General features: G+C 38.4%; 4 protein-coding genes across 4 annotated transcripts; 1 reads left to right on the forward strand and 3 right to left on the reverse strand.

Annotated features, from left to right (window-relative positions):
* Positions 1-20: 20 nt before the first annotated feature.
* LOC116735070 (60S ribosomal protein L3) lies at positions 21-4,472 on the reverse strand. Its single transcript, XM_032586676.1, is given in 9 exon segments — positions 21-135; positions 256-375; positions 478-495; positions 497-574; positions 720-821; positions 914-1,074; positions 1,164-1,350; positions 1,942-2,134; positions 2,475-4,472. Coding segments are annotated over 7 exon segments (726 nt in total). The 5' UTR covers positions 1,942-2,134; positions 2,475-4,472; the 3' UTR covers positions 21-75.
* Positions 4,473-4,557: 85 nt separating this feature from the next.
* Positions 4,558-6,802, forward strand: ndufb10 (NADH:ubiquinone oxidoreductase subunit B10). The gene is made up of 4 exons (XM_032586679.1): positions 4,558-4,804; positions 4,910-5,048; positions 6,239-6,378; positions 6,654-6,802. Exons 1-4 carry the CDS (start codon positions 4,657-4,659, stop codon positions 6,740-6,742), a joined length of 516 nt encoding a protein of 171 aa, XP_032442570.1. The 5' UTR covers positions 4,558-4,656; the 3' UTR covers positions 6,743-6,802.
* Positions 6,803-7,928: 1,126 nt separating this feature from the next.
* rps2 (ribosomal protein S2) lies at positions 7,929-10,205 on the reverse strand. Its single transcript, XM_032586673.1, has 7 exons — positions 10,103-10,205; positions 9,684-9,821; positions 9,515-9,604; positions 8,886-8,993; positions 8,482-8,815; positions 8,149-8,240; positions 7,929-8,053 (listed from the first exon to the last, which is right to left on the reverse strand). The coding sequence occupies exons 2-7, from the start codon at positions 9,816-9,818 to the stop codon at positions 7,973-7,975; spliced, it is 840 nt and encodes a 279-aa protein (XP_032442564.1). The 5' UTR covers positions 9,819-9,821; positions 10,103-10,205; the 3' UTR covers positions 7,929-7,972.
* A 550-nt stretch (positions 10,206-10,755) lies between these two features.
* Positions 10,756-13,364, reverse strand: rnf151 (ring finger protein 151). The gene is made up of 4 exons (XM_032586674.1): positions 12,508-13,364; positions 11,830-11,999; positions 11,636-11,732; positions 10,756-11,340 (listed from the first exon to the last, which is right to left on the reverse strand). The coding sequence occupies exons 1-4, from the start codon at positions 12,508-12,510 to the stop codon at positions 10,873-10,875; spliced, it is 738 nt and encodes a 245-aa protein (XP_032442565.1). The 5' UTR covers positions 12,511-13,364; the 3' UTR covers positions 10,756-10,872.
* Positions 13,365-13,367: the final 3 nt, after the last annotated feature.

Here is a 13,367-nt window from a genome sequence, read left to right on the forward strand (position 1 = left end):
ACTAAAAAAAAAACATGTTGTGAATAAGTAAAATATATTTATTGTTCTGAAAGTAGATTATCAGAAGCCATTCTTTCAGGCCTCCTCTGACAGAGGTTGCGGCATTGTCTTTAGAGGATCTTTTTTCAGTGGCCCCTATGAACAGAGGAGAGGGTAAATGTTTAAAAAGCTTCTGATCCTTAAATTGCAAAGACATGATATGATAAACTTGCTTCTGGTGTTGTACTTATTGAAATTACTCTTTAATACACTCACCATAAAAACTCTCTTCTCTTGGGCCGTTTGGAAGCGCCCATGGCTGAATTTGGAAGTGGTGTCGATGAATTTGAGCTCAATGGTCTCCTTAGCCCTGCGTGACGTGAGCGTGAGCAAGGACTGCAGAAAGTTGAATTTCAACTTTAACTTCAGTATTTCAAATCAGAAAGGTTTATCATCATACCTGAACGATACGTTTTATGTAAAACTAAGTCTCCCTACCTTTCTGAGGGTGAGGACACATTTTTTTAGCACCAACAATGCAACCTTTCACCATGACAAAATCATTATTTACTTCACCGTAGCGAGGAAAACCCCCCTATAGAGAGAAAATACAGAAAACTGAGCTGACTCCTGAATTGATTTTAAAGATTTTTGCTCATCTTTACAAGGTTGCCAATAAATTTGGAGAGTGTTGTGAATATGAGTGTTATCACAAGCAGTGACTTGAGTTCAGATAGTACCATTGGAGTGATGGTTTTCTGTCTGAGGTCGTAGCTGGTGGAGGCACTGTTTCGCACCACCTTTCCATCCTGGATGTGAACGCCTCTGCCAATATGAAATATCTGAGGACACATTTGGAAACCTCAAAGATGAAGACAGTTATCATCATATTGAACTAGTCATTTATTTATAGTTTTGAGAAAATCAGGTTAACCTTCTTGTTGATCTCAGCGCGGTGCTGATAGCCTTTCTGACTGGCCCGAGCTTTAGTGAAGGCCACACATGCAGGATGCCAGGCACCAATGCAGGCCACCTTTCTCAGCCCCTTCTGGGTCTTTCTGGGAAGCTTCTTTGTGTGCCAGCAACTTGTAACTCCTTAATGTAGGAAGCACAGATCCAATCTATCTTGTCATGTGTATTATGGACAGTCCTGTTACTGCAACAAGCTATAACACAGATCCTACCTTTGAAGCCATGACCTTTGGTGACTCCAACGACATCAATCATCTCATCCTGGTAAAACACTGCAGAAATGGGCACAGCTTTCTCCAAGTGCTCCTTGGCCCAGTCCACTTTATCTGCGGCTCTGCCTCCATTCAGCTGCACCTCCATGATGTGAGCCTTCTTCTGCTTTATGGGCAGCAGTCGCATCTAGAGACAAGACAAAAGAACGACAAGTAAATCAAGCTCTGAAGTCTTGGGCAATTGTGTTGCCTTTAAGTGGGGATGAAAGACATCTGGCTTTCAACCAGCTATAATTAGGATTAGTAGAAGTCATATTTAAAAACATGTCATGTTGTTATCAGCTTTGTGCAGACAAAAGGATCCATAAAGCCATTTTAAGATCTGACAACTTTTCCAAGCTTTAAATAATCCGCTTTAGCTGCCAGGATTGACCCTGAAAAAATATTTTTAAACTGATATTTGAAACTGGACTCCTCAGTTTTCCTCAGACTCAGTGTCGTGGCCTGAGCCAACGTGCTAAGGATTTACAAGTTGTTCTGTCTGTTGCCTGCTTCTTTTGAAGTGGTGTCATTACACTGTGGCGCAGGTGAATTAAGCCCACCTGAGAGTGAACAATAACCCTGATGACTGAACAGTACTTCTTCATCAGATTAAAATCCTTGGTAATTATGAGAGATGGTAATTATTGGCATTCAAATAACAGAGAATAGCACGTACTAACTACGTTTCTGTGTCTAAAAGCTAAACAACTTCACTGTTTTTCTAATATGCGCATACTTAGGCCAGGGCGGTCCACCTCCCTCAGAGTGTGGGTCATGCCAGCTTTATATCCCAGGAAGGCAGTGAGGTGGACGGGGTGGCTGGGGTCGTCTTTGGGCCATGTGCGGACCCAGCCCCTGTGCTTCTTGCTGCGCCTGTGGGGCAGGAACCCCATGTGCCCATGGCGTGGGGCGTGGAACTTGCGATGAGACTGAAAAACACCATAAACAGCGCTGAATAGAAGCCGATGACCACCTGAACATTCAATTGACGTGGGTGAGATTTGCACTGAAACATTAAAATAACCTTTTCCAGTCATAGTTTTGAACTAATCCACAAACATTCTTCACATTCTGATATTTTTAAATGTGTCCAAATAAGAACTAGAAATTCACTCTATACATAACCAGCTACTAATCTAACAGTGTCCTCTTTTAAATCCATCATCCAAAAAAACACATGCTTTCATGTCAAGGACAGAATGGGATACAGCCATGAAAAATTTACAAAAATATAACCCAAAGTAAGCAAAACAGTGACCCAATACTGACCATCACTTTGCAACCGTCCAGGAGAAGGAGAGCAGGAAAAATGAACCTGTACTGCTGCAAGTGTCACACATAAGATGATACACAGACTAAGCACTCTAATTTGGTGTTTGGCCCTGTCCAAGAGACATATTCTCTTTCAAACAAGGCGATCTTTGCCAAGCTCTGACAGGAGGAGACAACTACAGGGAAAAGGGTAAAACGAAAGGTCTGAGGTGGGTTGGGAGGTCCAGTAGACAGCAAACGTACAACCAATAAAGGAGAGAGGGAGGACAACAAGGGCTTCACTGTCAAGAAACTAAGGTTTAATTGGACTTTATTTATCCCAGCCAGCGAATTAAATATTTTACCTTACCCTGATGAGTCTTTACTTTCTGCTCTAATATGAGATGGACTTTGTTGCTACAACTATCAGAATGTAGACAATTCCTTGGGGCTCTGTGAGTGTACTTACTCATATGATCATGGTACCAGCTAAAGATAGACCTACTAGAAGATGCAATGTGATACAATAATATCTGAGTCATCCAAGAGAAGACTTGAATCAGATATGATCAAATAGTTTAATTGCTTCACTGTAAACACAGCTCGCTCCTAAAGTTTCCTTTGAAAATGAACCTATGGCAATCATCAGTCCTCAGGGACTGAATTGTTTCTCAGATAGGTTTTTGTATTTCAATCAGACTGTCTAGGAGATTTTAATTAGTAGTTCACAAGTTTTTCTTTTTCCAGGGTATGAATTCAAAGATGAAAAATCAACTTTCTTTAAAGATCTGGTTACTGAACTTGAATATGGTTATCTAGTAGCCACCAGTGAGTAGGATGGAAAGGGAGGTAAAAAGAAAACATAATATTGTCAGGAGAAAGCTACAAAATGAGGTCTTTCAGAGACATTTTTTGAGTAACCAAGTCTTGAAAATAATCCATATGCTAGATTTTTTTTCTGGCAAGAATGCCAGAAAAAAAAGTCTCTTCTGTCCTACCATTACAAATGTGAAACAACTGTTTGGTAAACCAAGGTGATATTTTGAAGAATCAAAGGATATGCAGAAAAGTACCTCAAGTACAGTGAAAGATCTATTATGCTGTGGGCCTGTTTCAAAAAAACCCCTAGGATCCGTGTTTAAAATCATTTAAGCACGACTCTTTCAAAATCTACACATTTTGAATAATACCCTGTTAGACTGTATTAGAAAACTGAAAAAGGGTCATTAGAGGATCTTTTAGCAGAATAACCTGAAGATAATAGACACACAAGATTAACAACAAATAGGGCACTGGGGATTTTTCAAAAGAATGAATAAATGGATTTAAATTAAATGTTGGATTTTGTACTTTTTGATGTACAAATATGCACCTGAAAATTGATAAGATGCTCTGTCAGGAAAAATATTCCTAATTAAACAGCAGACAAAATCATATGAATCTTCTTCATTTTAAATTTTTAAATTGTCATACCTTACATTTACCTTTCTATCAAAGGTCAACAGTGTCAGAGTCCAACAAATACATAATCTGTCAAAGGACTATGAATGTTTATGATGGTTGAAATAAAGCTGGAATAAATACAATAATTAATTCTGCATAGCACTTTGACTATAAAACTTTTTTTTCTATTATAGTCTGAAATCCGTTGAGAGATTCTAATTACTTAAGCTAACAAATAAGACAAATTTTGTAAAACTGAAGAATGAGATAATTAAATCAACACTAAAACAATTATAACACTTGTAACGTTTTAATCAGTGATTATTTGCCTATTTTTAATCAAATAACTAAAATATGTAAATGTTTACGTTACATTCCCTCCATAATTTGTTAAAAATTAAATTATTCATGTGTTGAATTGTGTAACTTTTGAGATCTTTCTAGCTCTCTAGCACCTTCTAGTGGATTTAAAATGCACAACAGCTCAACCTTTATTTTTCGACCTTTGTGTTTAAAATATAATATTCGAGAAAAATGTCGTTTTATTTTTTATTTTTTACATTATTCCTCATCAAAATCCTTTCCCCAAGATAATCACAAAAAACGCAGCTGTTAAATTATTATTTTTTATATATATATTTTGCTGACCTCTAATTCGCCATTGTGGTGTGTCTGCTACGCATGCGCCACCTCGAAAGGAACTCTGTCGAGGTCGAACTGTAGGATCTGTATAATCTTGAGCAAAACAAGACACAAAATGCCCGACGACTATGATAAAGCAGCATACCCCGAGCCTCCGCGACAAACTCCGGCCGTGGATAAGCAGACGGCGCTGCCAAACCCAGCTCTAATTCTGTCTAAACTCTTCTATTACACCGTGGACCTTCCTGTCACCACATTTAGAGGTAAGAGAAGCTAACGGGGCTAACAACAGGACACAGTGCAAGCTAACATAGCCTTCGTTTGGTTTTCCTTCCCTCAGCATGAAGCTTGTTTCTCTCTTTCTCCAGATACTATCGACAGCATTCGGTCTAAAAATAAGCTGGTCTACTACCACCAGAAGTTTCGCCGTGTTCCCGACCTGATGGACTGCAAGGAGGGAGACTTCACCTGCTACTATGAGGCTGACATGCAGTGGAGGAGAGACTAGTGAGTTGGAACAAATAATATAATAATATATAAACTTTTGCAAAACACTGTGTGTGGGAATATGAGACATAATCCTGACGCAAGGAACCTTAAGGCTCTAAATCTGCAAAACAATACTATAAAAAAGCTTTTAAGCCAGTTTATGAATTTGCTCTTGGGAGCAATGGAGTCCACAGAAGAGGTGTGAATCTGTTTAGAGTTAAATTTGAGTCTTCATCCGGCATCTCTGAGGCCAAATGTGGTTCTAAATAGCTGATATAGGAATAATCAGTGTTTTCAAAAAATAAGTCTAAAAGACTTCCATTAGCAGGGTTTCTATGCATTTTCATTCATGCAGTATATCAATAAAAATCCCACAACAGAATGACTGTAATGGTACAAAGAATCCTATTTTCATTCAGTGAATTTTGTCATTATTTTTCTCATTAGGCAACAAATCACATTTCTGTTTTTTTTTTATTTCACAAATGAGCAATTTTCTTTTCAAGAAAATGCATTCACTCTATTTTTTTTTTTGTGGAAGTTTAATATTTTTCTTTCCTCTAAAACCCAAATATATTAAGTTATGTTTTTTCAGCTGGAAAACAAATTTGGTATTGTAGATATAAATGAATAAACTACTTTTTATTGAAGAATCAATAAGGTTTTCTGGCTCTAATCTAGCTGTATAGCCCTACAGTAATCAATCAAATTTTATTTGTACAGCACATTTCAGCAGCAAGGCATTTCAAAGTGCTTTATATCATGTCAAACACAGAAACACAATGCAACATAGAATCAACAATCAAAACACGACATTAAGTCAGGTTCCATCAATAAATTTGTAATTGATTACGTTTCAAATACAATCCTAAACAGGTGGGTTTTTAGTCGAATTTGCATCCATGAAAGGTTTACCGGTTACACCAAGTACCGGTTACAGTAAGTCCACAGACTGTACTGAGTGGAAGCTAAGATACTACTGAAATGCCATGAAGAGTTTAAATGTAACATTTAATTACATTTTATGGACAGACCAGTGATATCTCTCACTTTGTTGTTTTCAAGTGTGTCTTGCCATTAACTTGCATACTTCCAAAGTGTTGGGATTTTGTCCAATGTTGAACAGGATCAAGGAAAGGTGTCACTTCTGTTCCTCTGTGGAAAGTAAACTTGGTTACCACTTTTGGTTATCATTTTTCTCGCCACAGTAAAGTGGATCAGGAGATTGTGAAGGTGATCCAGGAACGAATGAGGGCCTGTCAGCAGAGAGAAGGGCACAGCTACCAGCAGAACTGCACCAAAGAAATCCAGCAGTTTAATGAGGTGACCAAGAACTTCCAGTCACGCTGTAAGTATCTCACTGCTGAAACCTGGACACATTTAGTGCAACATTACAGCTAAGCCACAGTGTTACTGTGCATTACATTTTTACATTGTTATGCATAGAGATGTGTGCATTTAATTTTTTTCAAACAGAGCAAAGACTGGAAGGACCTGGGCTCTAAAATGACTTTTGTTGCTTGTTTTAAAATAAAAACATAACTTTGAGTCCAAGCAAATCATGAGAATGTTTAGATTTAGGGAATCCTTGCACGTTTTAATTGTGGCCTACTTCTTCCCCAGATGGAGACCTTGGGGCCTACGCTAATGCGAGGAAGTGTCTAATGAAGCAAAAAGAACGAATGATGGCAGCTCAGGCCCAAAGTGCTTAAAAACGGTCCTTTCTGTCCAGTGTATGAATTGTAAAATAAAGTTTATGTGAGTAAAATGTGTTTGTGTGTGCTTTTTTTTTTAAATCCCCCCGCCCATATTTGTTTTTCCAACATAAATGTCAACTGGCTGCTAACTTGACCAGTTCTGCCAGGTTGTGAAAAATCTGAGCGGTTCAGCCGATTTCTTGAGTTATTTCAGCTTGGTTTGTTTTTGTCATTGTCCTTAAGTAAGTTCATTCACATACAAAATATCTTCTTTGCTGAGATTTATTTATATATATATTTATTTTAAAAAATCTGAAAAATACTATATTTTTATTTGAAGAGGTCAAGACTCAAATGGGTTTTTAAATTCTGTTAATATAGAATTCTGCTGTAGCATTTAATTCAGTGTTAAATTACCATTTTATAGTTACCTGAACATCCTTGAATGTGCTCAATTTCAAAGTTGCACTGAATTATTTTATACTAAAAATGGTTTATCTGCAATCCAGTTAATCTACCAGTAACTCGAACCAAGTGGATCTATCAGCTGAACAACTTGGATTGGAATGTGGCAAATGCGTAGAATGCCTTTTGTTATGGATTTTTCCCCAGGAACAGTACAGAAGTAAATCTAGAAACCTGGATTTAAACCCATATATTTACATATATATAGATTTTTCTTAAAATAAAGATGTGCCAGTTTTTCAGGTCACTTAATGAAATATCCACATTTATAAAATACTACCCTGAAAGTTTGAACTAATTATGCATTAAGATTATAGCCTGATCTTTAAACTATCGGTAATCATTTGGTAGAAAGTCTTTTGGACTCTTATACATATTTAGCATGGGTATTCCTTTCAGGGCTTACATTTTCTAGATGCTAGGTATGTTTAAATCACAAGTTTGCTCAAAAACTCAACATGCATGCTGAAAAATACATAAACTTTTAACTTCTCAAAAATTGCCACTTTTCAGTAAGAGCTCCTGAGCAACACCTGCCCATGAAATGGATCAATAAATCCCAACTTATTAAAACAGGTTAAACACAGAATTTGTATCCCCATGTTGCCACCTCCAAGCAAATTCTTTAATCTTACGGTGAAATAAGTTAAAAGTACAAAGTCAGCAGCAGCACTACTCTTATTTTTCAGATTGCAAAAGAAACTTGTGCATGATGCAAAACTCAAAACGCATCAAGTGGTATCTCAGAACGTTTATTCAACGATCTTCTGTACAAAACATTTAGGAGGTAGGAGCTGGCACAGTCTGGCCCCGCTGCACAGACACCCTGGTGTGAGTCTTAGCCAGATGGTCGGTGAACTCCTAAAAAAACAAAAAGATTTTACCAAAACTGTACATATACAACTTTTAAAAAAAGAAATTGAATTAAAAATTTTAAAAATATCCATTGCACTGACCTGGTATGGAGACTTTGTGAAAACTGTTTCCTTCCACAGATCAGGGGTCAGATAGCTGTAGGTCTTTGAGATGGCATCAAAAGTGGCCTTAGCTAGTAAAGATAAAGGTAATTAGTGGATGATGCACAAAACAAACACAAAGCTGTTCTAAAAAATAAAGATGTTCAACACAGTAGCTTGGGAACAGAGAAGACTTATGGTATTCGTTCTTTTCTCTGGACACTAAAGACAGCAACACCATTGCAGAGGTGAAGCTGAGCAGAGCAAAGAAGAAACTCAAAGACTCATTTGTTCTGCATTAAACTCCGAAAACCTAAAGAGTTACCAACTAACCAAAGTTGCCGAGCGTGGCGGTGCAGCCCCTGGCGGAGGTGTAGCAGTCATCAATACCAGCCATCATGAGCAGCTTTTTGGGCACAGGCGCCGACACAATTCCAGTACCACGGGGCGCCGGGATGAGACGCACCAGTACCGAGCCGCAGCGACCCGTCACCTTGCAGGGCACGGTGTGGGGTTTGCCAATCTTGTTACCCCAGTAACCTCTCCTGACTGGAACGATGGACAGCTTGGCCAGGATGATGGCTCCACGGATAGCTGTAGCTACCTCCTTGGAGCACTTCACTCCCAGACCAACATGGCCGTTGTAGTCGCCAATGGCAACAAAGGCCTGTAAATGAGGACGGACAAAATTAGAGGGCAACTATTCAACAAAACGAGTCGCAAGACACTCAGTTTACCTTGAACCTTGTGCGCTGACCAGCCCTGGTCTGCTTTTGGACAGGCATGATCTTCAGGACCTCGTCTTTCAGACCAGAACCCAGGAAGAAGTCAATGATCTCAGACTCCTACAAACAGGAACAACATCTCATCATCATGCAATAATATTTTAAAAAGGCTGAGACTTTTTGGTGACGACTACCACCAAAAAGAGAAAGCTGGAGGAAAAGACAATGACACAGAATAATAGATTTGAGATGCGTTGGACAAACTAACAGATGTAGAGAAAAGATGGAAATGGGAAACGTGGGTGGAAGGATGTAACAGATTCTGTCATGACAGAAAAGCAACTGGTTGAACAAATGGAAAGTTGTAGGACAGATGGAGAGGTGGACAGAAGAGTAAGTTTAAAGTGACAGAGCTTGATAACTTTCTGAAATTGCATTCAAGATGTGGCATATGAAAATAAAAAGCTATGGGGACTATCACTAAACACACAAACCGGTAAAAACTACATACATTAGGTAATATGTCACATATATAACAGGGACAGATCACAAAAGCTTAGATTAAAAAAAACACATTCCCTAGAATCACACAGGAAGTAATATTCACTGCATATTTTATATAAAATAGCTGATGCTCTTACCTTGATGGGCAGAGAGTAGAGATAGATCTCCTCCAGAGTCTTGATCTTCATGTCCTTAACAAGGCGGCCCAGCTTGGTGACGGGAACCCACTAAAAGGAGAGAGCATCACTGTTAATAAGCAACACTTCAAATCAACCGAGTTTAGCTTGATCCAAATAAAAATCCTACCTCCTTGTCTTCGGACTTGCCACCCCGAGCACCGCGGCCCCTTCCACGGCCCCTGCCGCGTCCACGGCCACGACCGCGGCCACCTGCGCCAAAGCCTCCGCGAAAACCTCCTCTACCACCGGCGTCGTCCGCCATTTGCTGTAAATGTTCAAATCAAAACCAAACATTGGATTATCTGCTATACCTGGATAAAATACAAGTTTAATCATCTCTACAAGACACGAGCATCGCCGCCATGTTTTGCGATTTTCTTTCATTTAAAAGTGTACATTTAGTTCCCATTTGCCTTTAAATATCCACAGATAAATATGAACGGACGTCTATATGTTTGACTGGATGCTAAAATAATGTGTTTACGTGAACGATGCATTAGATAATTAAAGATTTCAACACAAGAGATAAACAGCACGTCCACTTACGTGATCAGTATAACAGGAAGAAGAACCATGAGAAGTTCCGCCGGGTTTTGTCTGGATCGTGTCATCGCGATGTTTCCGTGAGGAGAGAATCTGCTCTCTGCTGCTTCTATGGGTAGCTTTTGCAAATGTGATTCCTACCCCACTTGATATTACATATGTTTAAAAATAGATATTTTACAAAAATACTATAATAGTTCAAATATAATAAAAATACTATATCATAATAATTGCTGCAGATATATAATTTTTCCTTTTCCAATGCTCTGCTATGGTTTAAACAATTAAAAGAAAGAATAACACACATTATTCTTTCTTTTAAGGTGGTATTATCCACCTTTGTTTTCGGAAACTTGAAATGTAAAGTGTTTTAAAGGTTGCAGGTATGTATTATGATTTTTAGTACTATTGTTATCACTATTCACAATGCTACTAATGCTATTATAATTTCTTACTCTACATAATTACATATTTTGTATTCTATTAATTCATTAGTCTTGCTGAAATGACTAATGAGCCAAGCAATACTAAGATTGTATAGTATTGTATTGTAATAGTCAAAGTATTCATAATTCTAAATTTAAAGTGTTTGTACTAATTATCAATCAACAACAAACTGATTCATTCTCTATTCCTAAGGTAAAATTCACAGACAATTTAATACTGAATAATTTATTTAAGAAATAATTAGGTCTACAGAACAAACTGGCCAAAGAATCACTCATTTTAAGCACATCACCTGAAGAAAACAAACACATGAGCAATTTGCTCCCTTAGCAGTTGCTGTTGCTTGAAGACCCACTGGAACTGCCGCTGCTCTCTCCAAGGTCCACTTCCTCTTCCACCTCGTGTAGGTCATCCATTACCTCCAGGCTCTCACATATTAACCCTATTTGCCTCTTCATGTGGGCCATGGTGCTTTGCATCCTTTTCATCTTCCTATGTAGGGCCGTGGCGATGGCCCTGTGGTTCCTCTGCCTGGCCTCGTACTCCTGCCTCAGCTGTTTGTAGCAGTTGTGCTGAGTCTGGGTGCTGTGCGTGAGTATTGTCCCACAGCCCATGTGGCAGGGCTGCCGCCAGTGCTCACAGTGGCGCGCATGAGTGTCAATGTCCCTGCGCAGGAGTTGCGCCCTGCAGCCCTGGTACGGGCAGGGGATGAGCTCGTACAGGCAGGTCATGCTGTGACAGTACTGCTCTGAGAGGGAAAAGGTCTCTGCACAGCCACGGATCTCATTTTTACACTGTGACAGAGATACACACACAGATTTTTTTTTAACAATTACATAATTTAAATTAGGCACGCAATATTTGGCAGAGTAACTCAGGAAACAAAGGAATTAATTCATATTGAATAATGCCAAGCAAATGTGGAAGTAAGCATTACGTTCCCAATGTCAAGTTTGTTTGAGTAGTCAGTCATATAAAGTGTAAACAAACTCTATAAAATACTCTTCAGCCAATAAGATATTGAAGTGAAATGTCTAATAAAGGATATGACAGTCTACAAACATATTTAAACTGGTTTTAATTTCTTACCTTTATTTTCAAGCGTCCAATCGATTTGCTCAGCTTGAACATGACAAAGATCAGGCTTGGGTTTACCGGCTTCCTGCAGCAGGGGCAGGTCTCCTGTCTGCACAAGATAAATATCAGCTTGCCGTTACTTCTCCACTTGAGCAATAAATTAAAGTTCATATTTCAAAACTGTTTAGATGTAAAGTATTGTAGACCTTTTCAGCCACTGTAAGATGCATTTCTTGCAGAAGATATGGTGGCATGCACTTCTTACTGGACATCTGAGGACCCCCTGACAAATGGTGCAGATCAAGTCGTAGTCCGGAGGGTCTACAAACAGCTCCACGTCGTAGCCCCCACTCTGTGCTGAAAGGTCTGGGTCAGCCTAGTGCAGTGTCAAATCTTTATTATAGCATAGACTTTGTTGAATAACATTTGGTTATGGAATAAAAGCAACATAGGAAAACTGAGAACAATCATAAATGAAGCAACATGTTCTCTCTAACATCATGTCCCCACAGCTCCCTACAATAGCTCTTTGGCATAAAGGAAGGGGCAACAAAACAGAATTGTTCTGGAAAGTCACATGACCAATCACATGATTACAAAAAATAAACACTATACACAGCAATTTTCTTCCCTTTTTGTCATTAACTAGCTCCTATTATTTTAACATCATGTTTGGCTTATTAAGTATTTAATTAATTCAAATATGAACTGCAATGATAAAAGAAGTATTTGCTTATTTAGTTAGAGCAAAATACAAATATCTTCTTTCCCAAAGATTTTACCATTGCCTATGTTTCTAATTTTTTTTTAAATATGATTTGTTTATGGTATCCATCATAAATAAATAAAATACAACTAAAGCAAATAAACTGGTGTTTACTTACCATGACAACTCCTCGTCCCTTATGGTGTTTCCATTCTCGGTGCTGCTTTACTCCATATTATCGATCTCTCACATGTCACACACAGACACACACCCTTGTTATCAATGCAACACACACATGAACATTCCTGACAGAACATGAAGAAGAGAGTGCGCCCGGACAAATGGAGACTTTAGTTTTTACTGTAAGCAGCGTCCTTTCCCTGCTGTTCTAGCATCAAACTCAAGCTTCCCGTGTCTAACGGGGACTTTTAAAACCTGCACTTGCCTATTGTTGTAACTGAACCCATATAAAACATTTTAAATCTGTCTGCAGTGATCTTAGTAACTCTGTTTACTCAGTCTAAAAAAAACATTTCAGAGCTAGGACTGGGATAATGTTTATTTCTAGCAAAGGTAACAAACAGGTTGGCACGACAATGAAGCCGCCATATTGGAGAGGGACACCTGTGATCACATATTAAAGTCTTTCATCTTCACCCCATCTTCAGTAGACCTCTGGATGGTAGAGGGGTTCATCGTGTATTTTATTCAACTTGCTAAGATCGCATATTTTTAAGCAAAAAGTTTTTTATTGCAAATTAATGCATATATTTACTGATAATAATGTATTATCACTTGCAAATCAATGCCACTGATAGCTTATCTTACATGGAACATCATCTGTGTGTTTATTTTGTGCAAATAACATATTTAAAGAGTTTATCAAGATTTTAAAACTATCTCATTGCGAGGTCAACACTGCAACCACTTCTTTTCTGTGGTTTCTTGCGTAACTTTCAAGGTTCTAAGTTATTTTTATTTTCTACAACAGAAACATCAAGAACCTCCATGTAAACCTCCCCCACAAACGTGGCCGAC

Source organism: Xiphophorus hellerii, chromosome 16 (genome assembly GCF_003331165.1).
Source record: "Xiphophorus hellerii strain 12219 chromosome 16, Xiphophorus_hellerii-4.1, whole genome shotgun sequence".
NCBI classification, from domain to species: Eukaryota; Metazoa; Chordata; class Actinopteri; order Cyprinodontiformes; family Poeciliidae; genus Xiphophorus; species Xiphophorus hellerii.

Bases quoted from the DNA above. Each gene is read 5' to 3' on its own strand.
- ndufb10 (XM_032586679.1), top strand. From the start codon at position 4,657: ATGCCCGACGACTATGATAAAGCAGCATACCCCGAGCCTCCGCGACAA. The intron at 4,805-4,909 runs GTAAGAGAAGCT...CTCTTTCTCCAG, and splicing joins TCCTGTCACCACATTTAGAG to ATACTATCGACAGCATTCGG. The intron at 6,379-6,653 runs GTAAGTATCTCA...CTTCTTCCCCAG, and splicing joins CAAGAACTTCCAGTCACGCT to ATGGAGACCTTGGGGCCTAC.
- rps2 (XM_032586673.1), bottom strand. From the start codon at position 9,818: ATGGCGGACGACGCCGGTGGTAGAGGAGGTTTTCGCGGAGGCTTTGGC. The intron at 9,605-9,683 runs GTAGGATTTTTA...CTCTCCTTTTAG, and splicing joins GCAAGTCCGAAGACAAGGAG to TGGGTTCCCGTCACCAAGCT. The intron at 8,054-8,148 runs GTCAGTGCAATG...TTGTTTTTTTAG, and splicing joins TCACAAAGTCTCCATACCAG to GAGTTCACCGACCATCTGGC.
- rnf151 (XM_032586674.1), bottom strand. The intron at 11,733-11,829 runs GTCTACAATACT...TATCTTGTGCAG, and splicing joins ATCTTACAGTGGCTGAAAAG to ACAGGAGACCTGCCCCTGCT. The intron at 11,341-11,635 runs GTAAGAAATTAA...TCTCTGTCACAG, and splicing joins TTGGACGCTTGAAAATAAAG to TGTAAAAATGAGATCCGTGG.